Here is a 21,311-nt window from a genome sequence, read left to right as displayed (position 1 = left end):
TTGTAACTGTACTGGAACAGCTTGGTTGTAAGCACAGCTAATTCTGGTGTGTGGACCTTCAGTGCTTCATTGGGATAGCGTGTGGTCTTAAGGGTCTGTCCCACTTGGCCGTCATTTGCGCCTCATTTACGCGTCTTATGTAAAATAGGTCGACGCGTTGTGATGCACGGGTAGCGTGTGGGTAGCGTGGGACGGGCGCATGGAGAGGCGTGGAGGAGTGTGGAGTTGTGCACGGTATCGCGCGCCGCTCCAGGATTTCGCGCTGCACGAAATCCTTGCGCGCCACCTGCGTGACGTATTGCGTACGCACGCTGACGCATTGGGTACGCACTCTGACGCATTAGCGTCCCATGCTGTGTCCCGACATCTCACGTGTATCGTGTGGTGCCGCATGGTTACGTCACCGTGCGTAACCATGCGTCGCCACGCGCCGCAGGGTATTCTGATGACGTCACGCGCACCAGACGGCATGATGACGCGTGATTTGCGCGCGTAACTACGCGTCGACTAATTTTACATATGATGCGTAAATGAGGCACAAATGACGGCCAGGTGGGACAGGCCCTTTAGCCTTTTCTACATCCAATACTTGCAGCTGCTTTATATCATGTTGAGCGGATTGAATTGACTGGAGACTGGCCTCTGATGCTGGAGTTTCCAGTTGATTGCTTAAGTCTTATCTCCAACATTTACATGCTAGGTCTTGCCTTGATGGAGGATTTGATATTCTTGGACACTCTTCCATCCTTTAACTATTTACTTGCTCATTACCATTTAAGACTAAAATGCTTTTGGATGTATTAGCACAACATTCATATAATAATAATAATAACTTTATTTATAGAGCACTTTAAAAACAACCACTGTTGCAACAAAGTGCTGTACATGACTAATCATGAACAAAAAATTATTACAAGACAATAAAAACATTAAAAGAGAGAGTAAAAACAATAAAAAACATTAAAAACACAAAAACAGGAGCAAAGTCTCATGCAGGGTCAAAAGCCAAGGAATAGAAAAGGGTTTTAAGACTGGTTTTGAAGATGGACAGTGAGGGGGCCTGTCTGATGTGCAACGGCAGAGTGTTCCATAATGTCGGAGCAGCAACAGAGAAGGCTCTATCCCCTCTGAGCTTCCGCTTAGACCTCGGTACCTCCAGGAGCAGCTGATCAGCTGACCTGAGGCACCGGGCAGGAGCGTAGGGATGAAGCAGCTCAGAGAGGTAAGGCGGGGCGAGACCATTTAAAGATTTAAAAACAAATAGAAGAATCTTAAAATGAACTCGAAAGTACACCGGCAGCCAGTGGAGGGAGGCCAGAATTGGCGTTATGTGCTTCCTCTTTCGAGTTCCAGTTAAGAGACGAGCAGCAGCATTCTGAACCAACTGGAGACGAGCCAGGGAAGATCGAGTAACTCCAAAATAGAGTGCGTTACAGTAATCCAGCCTAGATGTAATGAAGGCATGGATTACTGTTTCAAAATGCTGCCGCTCAAGAATGGGCTTCACCTTTGCCAGCTGCCTTAAATGAAAGAAGCTGGACTTAACTACTGCGCCTATTTGATGATCTAATTTAAAATCACTGTCCATCCTAAAACCCAAGTTCAAAACTGTTGGCTTCACATACCGTGCCAGGGGACCCAAGTCAACAGGGGGCGGTTCACGGCAGCCATTGGGACCAAACACTATCACCTCTGTCTTCTTTTCATTAAAACCTAGAAAGTTTAGGGCCATCCAGGATTTAATGTCATCAAGACATAACAGAAGTGATTTGACAGAGAAAGCATCTTCCTTCCTCAGCGGCATATATAGTTGGCTATCATCAGCATAACAATGAAAAGAGATGCCATGCTTTCTAAGAATGGAAGCCAGAGGAAGTAAGTACAGTGAGAAAAGCAGGGGCCCTAAAATTGAGCCCTGTGGAACCCCATATGACAGAGGAGCGGAGGAGGATTCAAAACCAGGAAGGCTTACACACATAGTTCTGTCTGCCAGATAAGACCTGAACCATTCCAGGGCACTGCCACAAATGCCCACTAGGTGCTGTAACCGAGATACTAAGATACCATGGTCCACTGTATCAAAGGCGGCAGATAGGTCCAGCAGGACAAGAACCACATAATCACCAGAATCATTAGCTAGGAGGATGTCATTAAAAACCCTTAGCAATGCTGACTCTGTGCTATGCATAGTTTTAAACCCAGACTGGAAAACCTCCCGAATATTATGCTCGTCCAAGAAGAGTTTTAGCTGAGCATAAACAACTTTCTCCAGAATTTTAGAAATAAAAGGCAACTTGGAGATCAGTCTAAAATTGGTGAGAACAGTTTGATCCAGGCCAGGTTTCTTAAGTAGTGGTTGCACTACTGCATGTTTAAAACTTACGGGGACAACCCCAAAACACAAGCTGCTGTTGATAATAGCAAAAACCGACTGCCCTATACTAGGGAAAACCTCTTTAAAAAGATGAGGAGGGACAGCATCACAAGGGGAACCCGATGGCTTAATATGGCTAACCACATCCTCTAAACGCGACAATGTCACAGGCACAAACTTATCCAATACCACCAGGCATGGGACAGAAACAGAGGGGTCAGAGGCAGGAGCTGAAATGAGAGCCCTTATGGAAACAACCTTATTCATAAAAAAGTGCAGGAAGTCATTGCACATTTCAGACGATGCTTCCAGACAGACAGGCTGTGGGGCATTAAGAACAGAGTCAATGATTTTAAATAGCACACGTGGGTAAACTCCTGCTACAGAGATATATGATTGATAAAATCGTTTGAAACAACTCTTGTGCCCTGCTTGTGAATAATAGAATTTGTGAATTGGTTATAGAGTGACCAATTGGTTATAAATTATTGGTTACAGAGGGCACATACACCAGCTAGCATGTGCTTCAAAAATTCAATGCACCAATTTCTAAATAAAGCTCAGAGCTTTTTCAAGAATAAAAATGAAGGGTGAAAGAAAGTCAAGCCAAGGCCAATTTGCAAAGAGTTCTGGGCGAAAGAAGTGGGGTTAACATGAGCGTTACATATTTGAGATTTGTGATTCCCCTGCCTAACAAATGAATGTTCAATTTTGTAAAGGATTAGCATGTTAATGAACGATTTTCAAAATGTGATATATCCAAGATGTAGGACGTTGAGAATATTATGTTTTCATTATGAAAATTCCAATAATGGAGGTGTTTTAATTATAAATGCACGTACATGAAATCGGCATCAAAATGCTAACTTGGATTTCAGTTTGTAAATAATTCTGCACTTCCAAGCATTTTTTTAAAGGTAAATTTAAAAATTTTAAAGCTTTTAAAAGCAACGTGTTTAAATTTTTTTAAAGCAATTTTAGTTTTTAAAAGCTATATAAAAGCATTTTTTTATTTGCAGGTGATCGGATTGTTAAGGTGAATGCAGAGAGTATAATTGGCAAAACTTATTCTCAAGTGATATCTCTGATTCAAAATAGGTAAGTTACAAATATAAATAATTTTGTTGATTTCAATAAATTCAAGGTGATTATCACACAATCTCTTTTACCGCAAATGTGTATGATAATGCTCAAACTTCATGGTATAAATCAGTCAGACATGGATAGGCGACGTTTTTGTGGTTGAGACCTTTCTTTAGCCTATCCATATCCATCAGAGATGCTGCCTGACCCACTGAGTTACTCCAGCACTTTGTATTTTTTTTGTAAGCCAACATCTGCAGTTCCTTGCGTCTCCTGTAATACCATACACCATGCAGATTATTAGAACGATAGGCATATATTGGGTTTGCTACATATTCCTTGTTTGCCTGAACATTTCTGACCAATTATGAAATTAGGCTACTGTCACTTTCTTACCAGTCCCATTATCAATTATAAATATTATTACATTTTACCTTTCTGATGATCACAATAATTTCCTTCCCAGATGTAGCCGCTTTCTATTTGACAGGTACAGATAGAAGTTGTTATTCTTTTGCTGGAACTGTCCTTTTGAGTACTGCTGTTGAGAGGAAAATATTTACTATATTTATTGCTTTATTTCCTTTTTATGAGACCGTAAACTCGCTAATATAATGTTTATAACATAGTTTCATAGATAAAATTATAAAATGTTATTAATGAAACTTGATGTCAATATTAGATGAAACATTGCTTTGTTATCTTCTCTATATTTAGCGATGATGTATTGGAGCTCTCAGTTATGCCCAAAGATGAAGACATTCTGCAGGTGGTAAGTTAATCATCTTTCTTTATACTCTGCGCTAGGGCAGTTGAATGAATTTTGATTCATTACAATTGACCCAGATTTCCTTGTAAAATATTGTTCTTCTTGCTGGCATAAAACTATTGAAATGAAAACCCAGCGTATTAGCATACTGGTTTTATGCCAAAATAGCTCACATAAAGTAATGTAAATGTGTTTGTAACTAATAGTTTGGATTATAGGATTTATCAGCAAACCTATCTATTAAAACTATTTCCTTTTAGATTGTTTCTTAATATTATAAATTTACCACTTGAGGCCATATTTTTACCTCATTAGTGTAGAAGTAATGAAAATAAAAAATGGAAAAAATAATCGGTTCAAAATAACATAGTATTCCATTTCTGGTAGCCAAATGTGCCTATGTTAACCAGTATCTTCAGCATAAATTTAGAGATTGCAGTTTGTACCTGCAGACTTCACCAAATCCAAATTGGGGGGGAGAAAGGGTTTGACCGACTCAATGTCTGATGAACTGGGCTGCAAATTCCAAAGATAATATTTTGTAATGGCTTTGGCTTAAGGATTTGGACAGATAAACAAAGTAGATTGTCTCCTATTACCTGTTTAGACATGCAGCAAAATCTGCTGACTGCTCAAGAACCACTTCCTTTTGCAGAAACAAAGAACTGCAGATGCTGGTTTTATACACAAAAGGCCACGTAATGCTGTAGTAACTGAACAGGTCAGGGAGCATCTCCAGAGAACTTGGATAGGCAATGTTTTGGGTCAAGACCCTTCCTCAGACCGTTTGAACTTGACATTGAGTGTCAGTTTGGTATTAGACATTTTAATGCTGTTTTTAGTTGTTTTGTGCTCTATGCACTGCCTAGCTAAAGGTCTGCTTTGGCATAGAATTAATATCCAGCCTAATCTCAAGCTGATTACAGGCATCGGAACCTGACCCAGACTCGCTGAGTTACCCTATCACTTTGGTTTTTTCCCAAGGAATTATTACTTATTTCCCACCCACTGTTGCAAACATAGCGATCCGAAACATACTATTAAAAAAAGATGGATGCCAAAGCTGGAGTAACTCAGCGGGTCAGGCAATATTTCTGGAGAAAAGGAATAGGTGACGTTTTGGGTCAAGAAGCGTCTCGACCCGAAATGTTGGAGACCTATTCCTTTTCTCCAGGTATGCTGCCTGACCCACTGAGTCACTCCAGCTTTATGTGTCTATCTTCAGTTTAAACTAGCATCTGCAGTTCCTTCCTCTACAAACTATTCACATGCAATAATACTAAGCAAATTGTTCAGCACTGATAAAGCACTGAGCCAGACAGACGGCATGGCCCAACCCAACGTGAACGCAAATGTACACCAACCCCACCTGAACTGATCACAGTTGGGTCATTTCTGTTTTCGGTCCAGATTTTAAATTACTTTAAATTATTGTCAGTTGTTGTCTGAGCAGTTGAAATTTCACATGCAGCTTGCAACGTAACTGCGACAAGATCCTGCTTCTGATATCCACTTTTAAATGGGATTGTCTGGAAATTCTCTCATGTAGTGCACTGTTTTATGTGCCTTGCGATAGAATTTTATCAAATCCCTAACCACTAAATATAACTTGAGTACTTAGTGTGTAGATAGTACATTTCTCGGATTTCATCTGTTGCTTTGTTCTAACGATGTGAACGAACACGGAGGCCACTGTGTCTGCAAGATGACATCAGTTACAGGCAGTGTTTGCTTTGATGTCACTTGTGCAAAATTGTCCTCTGCATTCGAGGACTAAGTGCTGGTCTCAAACACTGCTGCAGGCTCCAAGTAGATGTTTATGTTCTGCTTCATTACTTAAAGAGCAATCTAATCGTAACAGGACCACAGCTTTGGAGTCCAAGGCACCCTGATGATATTTTCTTTAAACATTCTCTTGGATTTATCCCATTACAAGTCTCCCCTAACCCCTTTGTGACTAATCCCACTCCAAGTTTTCCCTAATCTCTTGCTGATTGATCTAACCAGAGCTCTCTCCCCTCTGGGTGAATTATTGCATTCCATTCCTCTCCTGTCCCCTTGGTGCAGATATCCTCAAGCCCCTCCCAATCCTTGCTCTGATTATATTATATGTGTTTGGCACTCATCTAAAGCTGGAAGGCAAAGTGAACTCTGAGAAGTATGCAGAGAGAGACTTGAGGAGGATCTTGACAAGGACATGAAATTTGAATTTGGAAAAAGATAAATTAATCCATTTAAGTAGAAAAAAATTGAAAGGCAGTTAAAATTTCTTTAAACGGTGATTATTTGAAGGGGGTTGTGTTCAGAGGTGTCTTTGTGCAGGAACCATTAAAAGTCAACATTCAAATATATATTAGTAAGGAAAATTATAAGTGGGTCTTTGTTGCAAGGTGTACAGAATAGTGGTTTGCTACAATTGCATAGGGGTGTTGGGCAAACCACATTAGAAATATCTTACCTGCTTCACAAAGGAAGGATATACTTGGAATTGAGCCAATGTAAGGGAGGTTCCCAAAATTGATTCCCGACATAGCATGTTTGTCATATAAGGCGAGACGACATAGACTGCTTCCATTCTCTCCGAGTTTACAAGAATAAAATGGACAAAATTGACAGGAGAAACACATGTGATATTTTATCAATCTTGGTTGTTGAGAACTGTGTGTCACAATCTTAAAATAAGAATCTGGATAGGATAGAGATGAGAAATCTTTACCCCCAGAAGTAAACAAATCTTTGAAACTGCACCCACAAAAGTTGCGGAGCCTCAGTCTTCAGTCTATTCATGATAGAGATTAGTAGAATTTAGGATATTATGATAATCAAGGGATATTAATGCAGGAAAATGGTGCTGAGGTAAAGATCAATTATGATCGAATCCTTTTATCACCCATCATGAACTTTGTTTTTATGGATTAGAATTGGGGGTTGTCAACCAACTTTCAGAAGAGATCTGTCATTTTTAACATATGAATATGGCTAGATTGAAGAATATTCTGATTAGAATGTTGGTCAATACTTTAGTTTCCCTCTGTTAAGTTCCTTTTAAAAATATATTAGCTCAAAGGCTCCCAAGACCATATTATTGTAATTAGATTATCATCTTAATTATGATTTATTGCCTTGTGACCTTATAATTATGGGGGCATTCAAGGATTAAAATAACATGGGAAGATTATGATAGGCTATGAACTATGCCTCATCTGGAATCCTTTTCAAAATCTCACTCCTACGAAAATATTGTAATCACAATAAAGTTGTTTGAGAAAAAGCCATATATTTTAGATGCAGGGTATTTTTTTAAATCATTGATTTAAAGACAAATATCCGATAGCATTCACTGAAGTGAGAGGCCACAAGAAAAGATGGGGGGCAAAACTCATGCTGATGTTTGAAGTGTAACTATACTTTTAAAAGTCTCCAGCAACTCTTTCCAAATACATCTGTATGCTTTCCTGGCCAAGCCAGTCAAGGGTGTGGCTACAACCCTGTAGCTAAAGTGAACTGCCAATGAAGTGTGTATGTAGCTGTAGGAAAATGATCCAGATCTGACGTCACTTTGAAAGCCCTAGGAAGACTCTGATGAAATGATCATTAAGCAAAACTGCTGCTCGTCGGTTCACTGAACAGGAAGATTTTTCTTGCACAGTGACAAGCTGAAACTGGCAAGTTACTTCACTGCAGGCCAGATTATAAATCTGAGTTAGCAATGGGATTTTGTAAAACCTGGTACAGCTAAAGAGAAATGGAAAGTTCTCTACTTGAAATGAAGATAAATGAAACAAGGTAATCTAAAGCTATGCCACTGTTTTGTGACTCTTACCGTATGCTCCTGGAGTTTTCAAAAAATTGATTACTATCTACATTTTATAATTTTGCAGAACCAGTAGTTTGCACTAGTTCCAGATAGTTCCAAAATACTTGGTTTAAAAAATGTGCCAATTTGTGGTTTATTCTGATCAGTATTCTTCATTATATTAAAACAAGGAATAATAATTTGTCGGCACTTGAACACGATGGTAAATTTGGAGCTGTGTACTACCCCAGTAGTTTTATTAACAAGTATTAAACAAGCCTGTTGGGAGACGTTGAACAGATAGCAGAGACTTTTCTTACAGAGAAGGCAGGGAGGCCAGAAAGCTCACCTATTTGAGCAGTTCTCATGTATTTCTGCATTGTTGGTTTAGGAGCGAGCTTGGCAGAGGTCAGGGAGGAGATTACCTTTTTAAATAGGAGTGGTATCTGCGAGGCAGCTCTGTGACGGAACATTCTTTACAAAATCGCATTTTACTCTTATTTGTATTGGTGACCTCTTTCTCAATGTTATTTTATTGGTTTTAGTCATTGTGATTTGGTGGTACTTCTGATCAACTGCAGAAAAAAGCCTAAAAGATTTATAATATTATCGTTTTGTGATCAACTTGTTTTTTTAAAAGATAATCCAGAAAATCGTGAGAATAATATTTTGCATTTTCTATAATTATATACATAATATACTCACTTGATTTTCTGGATTATCTTTTAAAAAAACAAGTTGATCACAAAACAATAATATTATACATCTCTTAGGCTTTTTTCTGCAGTTAATCAGATTTAACTTGTACCTTTAACAAAATTATACCTTTATCATTTGCAACATTTAATATATATGTATATAATTATACATATATATTATATTTTGCAAATGATAAAGGTATAATTTTGTTAATTAGTAAATATTAGGTTTCATTTAACATTTTACATCTACATGTCTTATTTTACAAAGTATGAAAGACAAGCAGATTATATGTTTCTATTCCAGATTATCCATAAAATGTTTAGGGAGGATGTATACTTTCTGTTTGTGTGGGAAAAGGACCTATCCTATGTTTCAGGAATGAGGTTGGATCACATGCTTAAATCCAAGGACAGTATGATCCCTACGCAAGCCATCAGGGATTCCAAAAACAGCTCTGCAGATATACTGCAGTGGGTTGTATCACAGTAAATCTTGTTCTTACAGTACAAGCATCTTTCTTTTGGATATAAAACAGAGCTCATGTAAAAAGTGTTCAAAAGAAATTCCCAGAGCTAACGATAAAAATAATGTTTTTGACTTTGCATTTTCACGACACAGCTCTTTTTTTATTGTCCTTTGCTATTTTCATGTTTCCATGATAGTGAATGAACGAACATATATCTCCTACTAAGTACAACATTGTAAAATCATGGCTTTAAATAACAAAAGCATTTTAAATATTAAACTCTGATCCAAGAATCAATGTTCATTTCAGTATCTTGCCTTTTTAAACATTGAAAATGTTGAGCTTTTTATTAAAAAAATGTAAACTATATATTTTCTATGACTGCACTAGTTGACACTACTGTATATGCATCATAGTGTATACGTGTATACTTTTTTAATGTTTCTTAAGTTTTTAATTTGTTTTGATGAGTGGATAATGCGGGATACGGAGGATAATTTTTTAATATTCTGGAGCGAGAGTCATGTTGTGGACTTGTCTGTAAAGGAGCAGATGGACTTCAGTCCAGATGATTGTGTATGAACATGGGAAAGGCAAGCGAGGCAGAGGAATACATGTAGTGTACTGGAAATGTAGACTGACAAAGGGGTATAGTGCGAGTATGCATGAATCTGTGAAGACTCTGGCTGAAGTAGTTAAGGTGGTGTGAGGATGCATGCTGGATCTTTGCCTTTGGCCCAGGCAGCACAGCAAAGTCATAAAATATTAATAAGGCTACAGCCAGTAACCTTACAAATGCATACAAATTCTCGTCACTATTTAACAGTAAAGTGGGGTGACTCTAGAGAGGGTGCAAAGGAGATTTATACGGTGTTGCCAGGAGTTGTTTTAGATTGAAGATAGACACAAAATGCTGGAGTAACTCAGCAGGGGACAGGCAGCATTTCTGGACAGAAGGAATGGGTAACGTTTTGGGTCGAGACCCTTCTTCAGATTTGTAGATTGTTTAGGCTTGCATAGTAGAGCGGTAGGAATTTAATTGGAGTATAACATTGAAAAGTAGAGATAAGAGGAAAAGTCTATTTATCTCATCAAAGGCATCAAAAGCTAGGTGTACATAATTATGAGATCATTAGTATGAGGATTAGAGAGTGGTCGGGGAAAAGTGTGTTTCTCCCAAAAGATAGTGGGGTCTAGAATTCATTGTCTTCTTCTTCTTGCGTACAGCGTGCACAGCCTAAAGTTGTAGGACAACTTGTTCTATTTGATTGTGCATGCCAGGTTGATTGCATTCGTCGAAACAGGGCGGATCACGTGAAGGTTGCAATCTCCCACCCCAATTCATTGTCTGAGACTGAAGAAACAAGTAGAGATACTATTTGTTTTTCCAATGTCATTAATCTCCTGCCCCACTATATATTCTCAATATATCATTTAACTAAGCTCTTCATTGATGCTACAATTCATTTGCTAAAATACACAAATTAAAATTAAGATTTTCTCTACATGTTATTATTGTTTTTCAATTGTGAAATTATATATTTTGAGTGTGATTTTTCAAATAAATCTGTATGAACTGATAATTTTTTTACTTACAATTCAATATGGAGTCCTTGCTTTTATCCTTTTACCTTTCAACTCGTGCTTGTCTTGATGTTTCTTTTCAATCATGACCACCCTAAGGAAACAGAACTTCTCAGGGCTATTCTTTAATTGTTCCCATTGTTTCTTCTCCTTCTTGCCTCTATGCAGCCTCCTTCTGTTGGGAGGGCAGGTGAGCAAGCTGTATTCTTCTGCCTGACTTCAACACCTATGCCATCCCATGCTCAGCTGTCAATAGACAATTGTGAGGTGAGATGACGAGAGAGCCCCTAATCTCAACTAATGCTTTCCATCTAATCTTTACTACCAGAAGTTTCCCCCATTCATCTCAAACCTATCTACCTCCACAAAGTGTCCTGATCTTGAACTGAAGAAACACATCACTTGACAATGTAAATCCTTTCTGCTACCAAGCCATTCAGCAAAATAACAATAGACTGATACTTTAACAGGCAATATTTTCTGCAAAGAAATAAACATGTTTATGGCAGTGCTTTTAACATGTCATATGCCTAAGGCATAATAACAATGACTATTTGTCATATCATGTGCTGAGTCTGTTTCTGCTACAGTTGTTCATGCTAAAACTACACACTGGTTAAAATGGAATGGGGAAAAGTTTTGGTAAAGTATAGGGCTTGTTGCACTAATGTCATATTGAAATTCAATAAATGGGACCCAGTTTTATATCTAGATTCCAACAATTTATAAAGTTCATTCCTTTGTAACCATCAGTTAGTGTGAGAGTTATGTGTGAAAATAGTTTTGTTGGTGAAATTTAACTATTTAACTACTTGGTCAACTGAATAGCCTTACACAATATATGGGTTTATGAAACGTAATAACATACTCCTGTGTATGTGAGTATTTCGGAGTTAATAATTATACTTTCTCATCTCGGGTGAAATTTTCAATGAATGAAAATACGTAAAATAAAAAAAATGTCATGTTAGACAGGAGGTCAGCATCTAGAGAGAGAGGGGGGGGAGAGCACATCATGATATTTTAGGTATTTATCATTCTTTCATAAAAGCTAAGTGTAAAATTAAAGAGCATTCCATTATAACTATTTATTAAAAGAAAACATTGCATTTACCTTTTGCAGAATAACAGCAGGTCTGATGTATTAAAATATAAGTGGTTTAGCAATAACACAAGCCTTCCTGAACGAATACTTCTGTCTTAGTCAATATCACATTTTAGTTTCACTGGAATTTAGAAGGATGAGGATCTTCTAGAAACATATAAAATTCTTAAGGGATTGGACGGGCTAGATGAAGGAAAAATGTTCTCGATGTTGGGGGAGTCCAGAACCAGGGGCCACAGTTTAAGAATAAGGGGTCGGCCATTTAGAACTTAGATGAGGAAAAACGTTTTCACCCAGAGAGTTGTGAATCTGTGGAATTCTCTGCCACTGAAGGCAGTGGAGGCCAATTCACTGGATGTTTTCCAGAGAGAGTTAGATATAGCTCTTATGGCTAGTGGAATCAAGAGATATAGGGTGAAAGCAGGAACGGGGTACACAGCCATGGTCATATTGAATGGCAATGCTGGCTCGAAGGGCCAAATGGCCTACTCCACCTATTTTCTATGTTAACGAAACTGATAAGATAAATATAGAATTTCAATAGATTTTTTAAAAATAGCATTACTGTTGCTGTTTCTAATAACCTCTCATTAAGTATTGTAAGCTAAACTTTGAGTTATATTTAACTGGCTATACTTAAATGATTTGACCCCCCCCCCCCCCAACTGAATAGTTGAAGATACAGTGAAACTGGGTTCTCCAATTTTATAACCTTAATCGTTTGATAAACATGTTATTTAAGTATTAAGTTTTCGTTGATTGTGTCTAGTAATCTAACCATTTATTTAGAGTTACTAAACAATATTTTATAGTACAAGGGAGAATATTGGATTATCATCACTTTTTAAAGCATAATCCTGTTTGTTTTTTTATTTTGCAGGCCTATTCTCAGGATGCTTACCTGAAAGGTAATGATCCATATTCTGGTAGTGCACACCACATACCAGAGCCGCCACCCGTGTGCTACCCTCGACATTTGGCCACCACCCAGACGAAAGAGCCTTTACTGACAGATTCTTCACGGGGAATGCTAGTGGACAACAGGAATTACAATGCCAGCTCGGGTTCTGACAGAGGATTCTATTCCGATCCGTCATCACCGCAGGATATTAGTACCACAACGAGTCCGCCTGCCAGCGTGTGGAATGAAGGACAGGGTAGATCGCGATCATCAGATCTGTTGGCTGAGATTGGAATAAGTCATTCAAATCCCATGCATCACGTGGTGGAGGTGCAGTATGGAATAAAGCCCAGATCAGTTTTAATGAGAGAAATGACTGCGTCGTCTTCAAATTCCGTTGTACAGGGTCCAATAAGCAATAAATATGGTTCGGGTTCAGCTGCTATGCAAGATAGATATAGGGGGCGTTCTAAACATGTTCCTTTCTCATCAGTCTCAAACCACAATGTTTACTCGGGTCCTAAAACTAATGTGGGCCAGAGAACTTACACCAGTTCTGTGAACAATAGGGAAAATGACTATTTTCATTCTGATATTCGGGGGTCATGGGAGCGACTTGGCAGCACCAAAACAAGCTGCCATCAATATAACCCACCCAGTTGGCAATCTGCTCAGTTGCCACGTCGAAGCTCCTCTGAAGATCGTTGTTATACTGCTATGCCCCCGAAATCCAAGAGTTACTCTCACGACAGACTTGAGGAGACTTCATTACACAAACATTGGCATCATAGTGCTTCCCAAGATACTTTGCTTGAACCTATGAATGAACAATGGAGTTACAGGACTCGTTCAGAGGATTATCTGGGAAAATATGACCTATCATTGGAGAATTTAACGCCCAATGTCTTTACAACAGGTGGGGACAGATTTTTATGGACTCATTCAAAGACTGGTACAACAAGTGGTGGTTTTTCTAAGTCTGGTGGACAAGAACATTTGTTTTGGCAGCATAGACCAGTGGGATACCCTTCAGGTGATCCTGCAATGCATGGTCATAAGCATTCATCCCACCCAAACTCCAGCAGCAGCAGTGCATATTATAAAAACACAAACTCCAGAATATCTATTCCTCCTCAACAGCAATGCAGAAATGCAGCTACTCATTCTCACTCGGTAAAGAGAACAGATATTGCACATGTAGGGCAACAGACTACCAATGTTTCTCAAAGTAACGTAACTCACCTTTCAGATAGGCCGGTGTTTGTTTCTGGTTTGACTGTCAGTGAGTCCAAGGCTGAACGTTGTGCATCCTTTCAAGTCAGGAGAATTGATGTGCCCGTTGTTCGAGACCAAAGACAGACCAATCATGATCGGCAGGGTGGATTATACCCAAAACAGACAGACAGGAACTGTGGTAAGGAGGCAGTGTTTCAACAGGACATTCAACCTTTTGCTGTTGCAAAGTCTGGAGTTTCCCAACTCCCCGAATGTGAGCTCCCTCTGGAATTCGTACACAAGGAACAAGAAATGCCACCAACAAACAAAGCAGCGTTCTTGAGGCAAAAGCCTCCCACTGGCCGAAGAGTACCACCCCCTCTCCGGTACCCAACTTGCACGGATATGGTAGAACCAACATCCGGCATCTTGTCACCGGCTGACATGTCTGAAAATGGATCTTTGGAACAGGCAACTGAAAAACTTGAAGGGACAGCTGTAAAATCCCCTGCAGACTCATTGGCCTCAATTCCATATATTGGTATGTAAAACAGTCAAAACTAAACAAATGAAAAAAAACTACAAATGTTATGAAATTGTGAAAATGTAGAAATTGTAGGGTCAGTATTTTGAAGATTGCAATGTGCCATTGGACATTTTGTGCATGTTCAGGAGCAGGTGTTTACAGCAAATGTGAGGCATGCTTTATTGTGCCTTAAAGGAGCCTCTTTCAGAAAGTTCTGTCTCTGACTTCAAAAACGTAACTATGTTCGGGTGGGCTTCCCGATTTATCTCCAACTTCCGAAGTTGCCGTTCGAAGGGCTGAATGGCCTACTCCTGCACCTATTTTCTATGTTTCCCCCATGCTGATTGCCACCCTACTCTTGTGCACAACATGATCATAATCCCAACACACTCTTGACAGCTGACTGTCCTTTGCCTCCATGTCTTGATGCCTTAACTTGATCAAATATATTTAATTGTCTTTTATCTTGTTTTTATAAGGAACTACAAACGCTGATTTACAAAAAAAAGACACAAAGTGCTGGAGTGATACAAGGAACTGCAGATGCTGGGTTTAAACAGAAGACGTACTTTTGTGTCTTTTTTTTGTAAACCATCAACTGCTCCACCGCAATATCTCCTCGAGGTATGCCCACTTTGAGAAAAAGTTCTCCTCCTCTCTCCTTGTGAGACCATTGTTCCCCCTCTGTGCAAAACCCACCCTCACCTGCATATCCATCTATCACTCGCCAGCCTTAGTCCTACTCCTGCTCTCTTCCAGCTTTCTTCCACCACCAATACAGTCTGAAGAATGGTCCCGACTTGAAACATCACCTACTGTATCTATGTTCTCCAAATATGCTGCTTGACATGATGAGTAACTAGCACTTTGTGCCTTTTTTAATTTAATTACCTTACCTGGGGCCACTGAATTTCTAGGTAGAAATATGCTCAGGTTGGTTTCATTCTAACATAAATTCTGCAGATTAAGTGAGGAAGTTCCAGCATCTCAAGTCTCTTGTGCTGCCCAGATTTTTAATCCCACTTGCTGTTTACCCTTCAATCCCTTGGACCTTTACGTTTTGATCATTCTTCGACATGGAACTTAATTAACAGCTTTGCTAAAAATCCATGTATACTACATTCAATGCGTAACGTCATCAGCAGCTCTTATTGCTACCTTAAAAATATTAATTATATTAATTAGACTTTTCCATCACAAATCTATGTTGATTGGCCTTGATAAATGTGTAGCTTGTCCCTTGGATTTTTTTTCTTTACAAATAGCCCATAACTGACTTGACTTGCCTCTTGCTGCTTGCTTTATTCCCTTTCCCCTTTTTCAAACATTAGCAACCTTCCTGACCTCCAGCACCATTCCCAAGCCAAAGAGCACTGCAAACTTAGCTTTGCTCGAAGTTTTGATCTTTTGCTTTTAAACCTTACCCCTCCATATCTCTAGACACCCTCTCCCCTGACTCTCAGACTGAAGAAGGGCCTCGACCCGAAACATTACCCATTCCTTCTCTCCAGAGATGCTGCCTGTCCCGCTGAGTTACTCCAGCAGTTTGTGTCTATCTCTGGAAACTTATAGTCAGATTCTCTCTTATTTTCAATTATGTTTTAAAAAGTTTGGGATAGATTTTACTTTTATTCCAGTGATAGGTCGTTGACCTTTGGTGTTAGCCCTGTTTTTCTCTCCAGAGATATTGCCAGACCTGCTAGTATTTCCATCATTGTCTGCTTTCATTTTATATTTTACAAGGGTCAAGAGATTGTCCTTTTTTAAAGAAATATCTCTGGTCTTTATATTTAATATTTTTAATATAGATGTATATATCATCACCCTCAAAATACATATTTTTGAACTTGCACGTTTCTGCGTTTGTTCTCTACTAGAACACACTTTCCTATCTGATCCTGCTTCCTGATAGTATTTTTAGAATATTTATGATTTCTTTGATATTACATGCAATGTTTTTGCTGGCACCCTTTTTTCCTTTGTTATTTCCTTTTTAATTTCATTTTCCATAAGTCTTCAATCTTTCTTTGTATTCAATTCTCAGTATCAGAGTTATTGGCAACACTAGAGGCCCTTATTACAGAACTATATTACAGAACTGTGCTCTCTTGTTACAGAAGCTCATAAAAACATTTTTTTTGGTGACTGTGACCACTCATTAGGATTACTTCCATTTATGGTAATATCAGCAGCAGGATGAAATTCCCAGTGTGCACTACATGCTTTTTAACAAAAGCCACAGACAATTTTTTCCCAGAAGTTAGTAGCAGTAAAATTGCAATATCCATGACATTGAACAGATGTATAATGTCAAAAAAGTGGACAGCACAGTAAAATAATTCATGTTTTAGAGGGAAAATGTCTATACATATAGAATAATTAGATTGAAAAGAATTTGAAATGGGTGTGTGGAGGGGGTAGAGGGCAGAGAGAAGAGAAAATAATTAGACAGAACTTTCCATATCTTCGCAAATTAATCCAAAGAATCTGAAGTAGTTTCTGATATATGAACAGACATAATATATTTGTTTAAAGCTAGGTTCTACCAAAACAGAAGATTTATTACCAATTTGTTATTCGAGGAAGTCAAGACAAGTTTATTGTCAAATGTACAGATATAATGAAAATCTTGTTTGCAGCTGCATCACAGACAACACTCGGAAACATTTATCACTGTTAAGGGGCTGTCCCACTGTACGATTTAATTCAAGAGTTCTCCCGAGTTTCCCGTGATTCGAACTCGGAGAATTACGGTAATAGCTGCTCATAGGTACTCGGGGCTCTCGTGGACATTTTTCAACATGTTGAAAAATCTTCACAAGCTTACCGCGTTTCCCGAGTACCTGCCATTAGCGTTACGAGCCGCTAAGAGACGTCCCGAGCTCCAATGTACCCGCTACGTACATTCTACGTGCTTACCACGAGTGATTTTTTTAAAAACTCGGGAGAGCTCATGAATTACCTCGTACCGTGGGACAGGCCCTATACTTTTTTGCATATCTTGCATTCATTTGTCTCGTCTATCGTCTCTCATTTCCCTTTCCCCTGACTCTCAGTCTGAAGAAGGGTTTTGACCCGAAACATCACCTATTCCTATTCTCCTGAGATGCTGTCTGACCCGCTGAGTTACTCCAGCTTTTTGTGTCAGCACTCGGAAACATAAATTTTACATAAATTCAACAAGAGTGAAAATAAAAAGACTGCAAAGAAAAGAAAAAAGTGATAAATATGATTAGAAAACGAATCCATGAAGAAAAATATCTTGAAGAATTTTTACTACATAAGAGTGTAAAATCTCTTATTCCACTGTTAAGAGTTAAATTGAGTCTCAGACGTTGACGTTCGGTCGACGTATGTAATCCAGATTGTCTAAAACAATCTTATGTGTCATGCTGACTGGCTGATTTATTTTCTGAAGTAATGCTTTGTTTCATGAAATATTTTACTAACCCCTCTTTTTGTACGATTGATGCTTGTTGCAACATGCTAGTTCTTCCGTTTATTAAGAAACTGCTTCAATTTAATCAGAAGCTCTTGAGTTGGAGTTGTTTAAATTCCCATGTTTCTACATCCACTGAAACCTAATCTCTCAGATGGTGAAGATAACACAAAATGAAGCAGTTTGTATTTCCTTTCGAGTAACTTCGGAAAAACAATGAGTCACAGTGGAACATTGCACAATTCCAACATGGCAGGTCACGACTAGTGTAGCATGTAAAATCTGAATTAGTATCTTCAATGCAAATTGCATTGTTTGCATTCTGGTGAAGTTCTTTCACAAAAAAACCATGAATGAGAACAAACCAGGTAAAGGACATGTTGGTCTTCAGGTTGAAAAGCACTTTGTAAGTGCAAGATCTTTCTTAACTTTTGTTTAGAGACACTGCACGGAAACTGGCCCTTCAGCCCACCGAGTCCACACTGACCATCGATCACCCTTTCACACTAGTACCTTGTTATTCCCACTTTCTCATCCACTCCCTACACGCTCTGGGCAAATTATGGTGGCCAATTAATCGACAAACCCACACGTGTTTTGGACGTGAGCAGAAACCGGAGCACCCGGAAACCCATGAGATCATGGGGAGAACATGCAAACCCCACAAGATGGCATCCGAGGTCAGGATCGAATCCGGGCCTTTGGTGCTGTGATGCAGCAGCTCTGCCAGCTACTCCACTGTGTTATGTGAGACTAGAATAGAAGTGTTTTGAACAAGACACACAGACCTTGTGGTTTGCACCATTCTTCTCATGCTGGATAACAAAGAAACCTAAATAGATTCATTGCATCAATGCATAATTCTGTAGTTTATATCATGCAAACTCCAGCCCTGTTGCGTAATATTTACAGCGCAGAAGTTGGTCATTTTGCATAATGCCTTTCAACTTTAGGATTAGCATGTCCTTTTCAAGGGAACTGCAAAGTAAATTGCATGGCATTTATAGCAGTCATTAGTCATTGAGCCATACAGCATGGAAACAGGCCCTTCAGCCCAACTTGCCCATTTCCAACCAAGATGCCCCATCTATACTCGTCCCACCAGCCCGCTTTTGGCCCATACCCCTTTAAATCTTTCCTATCCACGTACCTGTTTAAATGTCTTTTAAATGGTTCATCTGATCTTTGCTACCGTTGTTTGTGCTACCGGAAATCTCACCATAAGCTTCAACATATTGATCAATGCACTATCTCTACGTTGTCCTATAGTGCAATTATGCTATTTGTCTTAGATGCTCCATTCCAGGCAACATCTGGTGAATCTCCTCTGCAGCCTCTTCAGTGCAAGCACATACTTCCCATAGCACAGTGACCAAAATTGTCATGGTACATCAATTGCAGCCTAACTAATGTTTTATGGGTGCCATAACCTGTTTTTTATATTCTGTGCCTTGGCTAATAAAGGCAAGTATCCCAAATGTCTTTATCACCTTAAAATTGGTGACTTTAAAAATGACAACAACAAAAATTCAGTATCCCCAACCTCCTATGAATTGATTTGACCAGAGGGGTATACCTATTTGTGACATGCTTTGTTAATTGCACTGAAAATTTTTCTGGCCATCCTCAAAGTTTCTAAATACATTGAAAATAGGTGCAGGAGTAGGTCATTCGGCTCTTCGAGCCAGCACCGCCATTCAATGTGATCATGGATGATCATCCACAATCAGTACCCCGTTCCTGCCTTCTACCCATATCCCTTGATTCTGCTAGCCCTGAGCTCTATCTAACTCTTTTGAATGCATCCAGTGATTCTGCCTCCACTGCCTTCTGAGGCAGAGAATTCCACAAATTCACAACTCTGGGTGGAAAAAGGTTTTTCTCATCACAGTTCTAAATGGCTTACCCCTTATTCTTAAACTGTGCCCCCTGGTTCTGGACTCCCCCAACATCGGGAACATGTTTTCTGCATCTAGCGGGTCCAATGAATTTATATGTTTCTATAAGATTCTCTCTCATCCTTCTAAATTCCAGTGAATACCATCCCAGTCTTTCATCATATGACCGTCCTGTCATCCCGGGAATTAACCTCGAGAAACCTACGCTGCTCTCCCTCAATAGCAAGAACGTCCTTCCTCAAATGAAGAGACCAAAACTGCACACAATACTCCAGGTGTAGTCTCACCAGGGCCCTGTACAACTGCAGAAGGACCTCTTTGTTCCTATACTCAAATCCTCTCATTATGAAGGCCAACATGCCATTAGCTTTCTTCACTGCCTGCTGTACCTGCATGCTTACATTCAGTGACTGATGTACAAGGACACGCAGGTCTCGTTGTACTTCCCCTTTTCCTAATCTGACGCCATTCAGATAATAATCTGCTGCCTTGTTCTTGCCACCAAAATGGATAACCTCACATTTATCCAAATATAGATTTCTGTAGAATATTGGAGCTAGGCCAGGTAACACAAACTTATTGTGCGTTTGCGATCGGATTCCCATTTAATCTCCTCTGTGGTCCACCCACATGCATTTTGAAATGATTTATGTTGATTGAGATTTCCTTCAAAGTGCCTCATGCCAATTGAAGCTGGTCCACATTTGTATTGAGTTGTCAAAAGCTACTTGTGCAAGACATAATTATTGTGGCTTTTCTTTGTAATTAATTATCAGCTAAAGCATATTTCCAAATGACCACAATTTTTATTTTATTTTTTAATTTTAATTCTTTATTTCGAACAGAATAAAAGAATAAAAAGCAAGTGTGAAACAGCATACAAACAACAAAACAAGAATATTTATAAAGTGTCATAAACAATATCTATAAATAAATGAAATCGTATGTGTCCGAAAAGGAGCAGGAAGAAGCCAAAGCTTATTAATTCCCACCCCTTATTCAACTGCTTATAATTATCTTATACAAATTTAGCAGCTATATGTACACCATATGTACACCAGCAGCTATATGTACACCAAATTATTTACATTTATACACTAATCAAATATTTACAATGACACAGAAGTGTAGAATTTTTGTTGATGAAAATAGCTGATCAGCAGACACAGTAATTAAAAGCTTTCAACTGACTGAGGAACTGATAGAATCAGATTATATTATTGGATAGAATCTCACATTGGCAGCTAGGCCAATCCAATCCTGTCTGCTTCCTTTTGAATGATCTATAACATGATCTTTCTGTTTTGGATTTTTTTTTTTAATTGAAAAGTTTATTATAATTAGGTTATTTTATTATAATTTAACATATTTAGTGTTGTTCACTTGAATTCTACATCATACCAGTATGCTGCATATAAATCTGGAAATAAGCAGGACTACATGGCTGCAAAAT

General features: G+C 38.8%; 1 protein-coding gene across 9 annotated transcripts in view; it reads left to right on the top strand.

Moving 5' to 3' along the window:
• The window catches only part of arhgap23 (Rho GTPase activating protein 23), a 279,609-nt gene that overhangs the window by 201,589 nt on the left and 56,709 nt on the right, over window positions 1–21,311 (top strand). For 6 of the 9 annotated variants that reach the window (XM_033034901.1, XM_033034902.1, XM_033034905.1 and 3 more), the window contains 4 exons: window positions 3,394–3,472; window positions 4,175–4,229; window positions 10,943–11,041; window positions 12,760–14,536. In XM_033034901.1, coding sequence (XP_032890792.1) covers window positions 3,394–3,472; window positions 4,175–4,229; window positions 10,943–11,041; window positions 12,760–14,536 — 2,010 coding nt within the window. Of the gene's footprint in view, window positions 1–3,393; window positions 3,473–4,174; window positions 4,230–7,850; window positions 8,013–10,942; window positions 11,042–12,759; window positions 14,537–21,311 lie in introns of those variants that run through there. The other 3 variants (XM_033034900.1, XM_033034899.1, XM_033034906.1) reach the window with 2 other exon arrangements.

The sequence above is a fragment of the Amblyraja radiata genome, chromosome 16 (assembly GCF_010909765.2).
Source record: "Amblyraja radiata isolate CabotCenter1 chromosome 16, sAmbRad1.1.pri, whole genome shotgun sequence".
NCBI classification, from domain to species: domain Eukaryota; kingdom Metazoa; phylum Chordata; class Chondrichthyes; order Rajiformes; family Rajidae; genus Amblyraja; species Amblyraja radiata.
The sequence above is the reverse complement of the archived record's forward strand: the minus strand, read 5'-3'. Positions and strand labels throughout refer to the sequence as shown.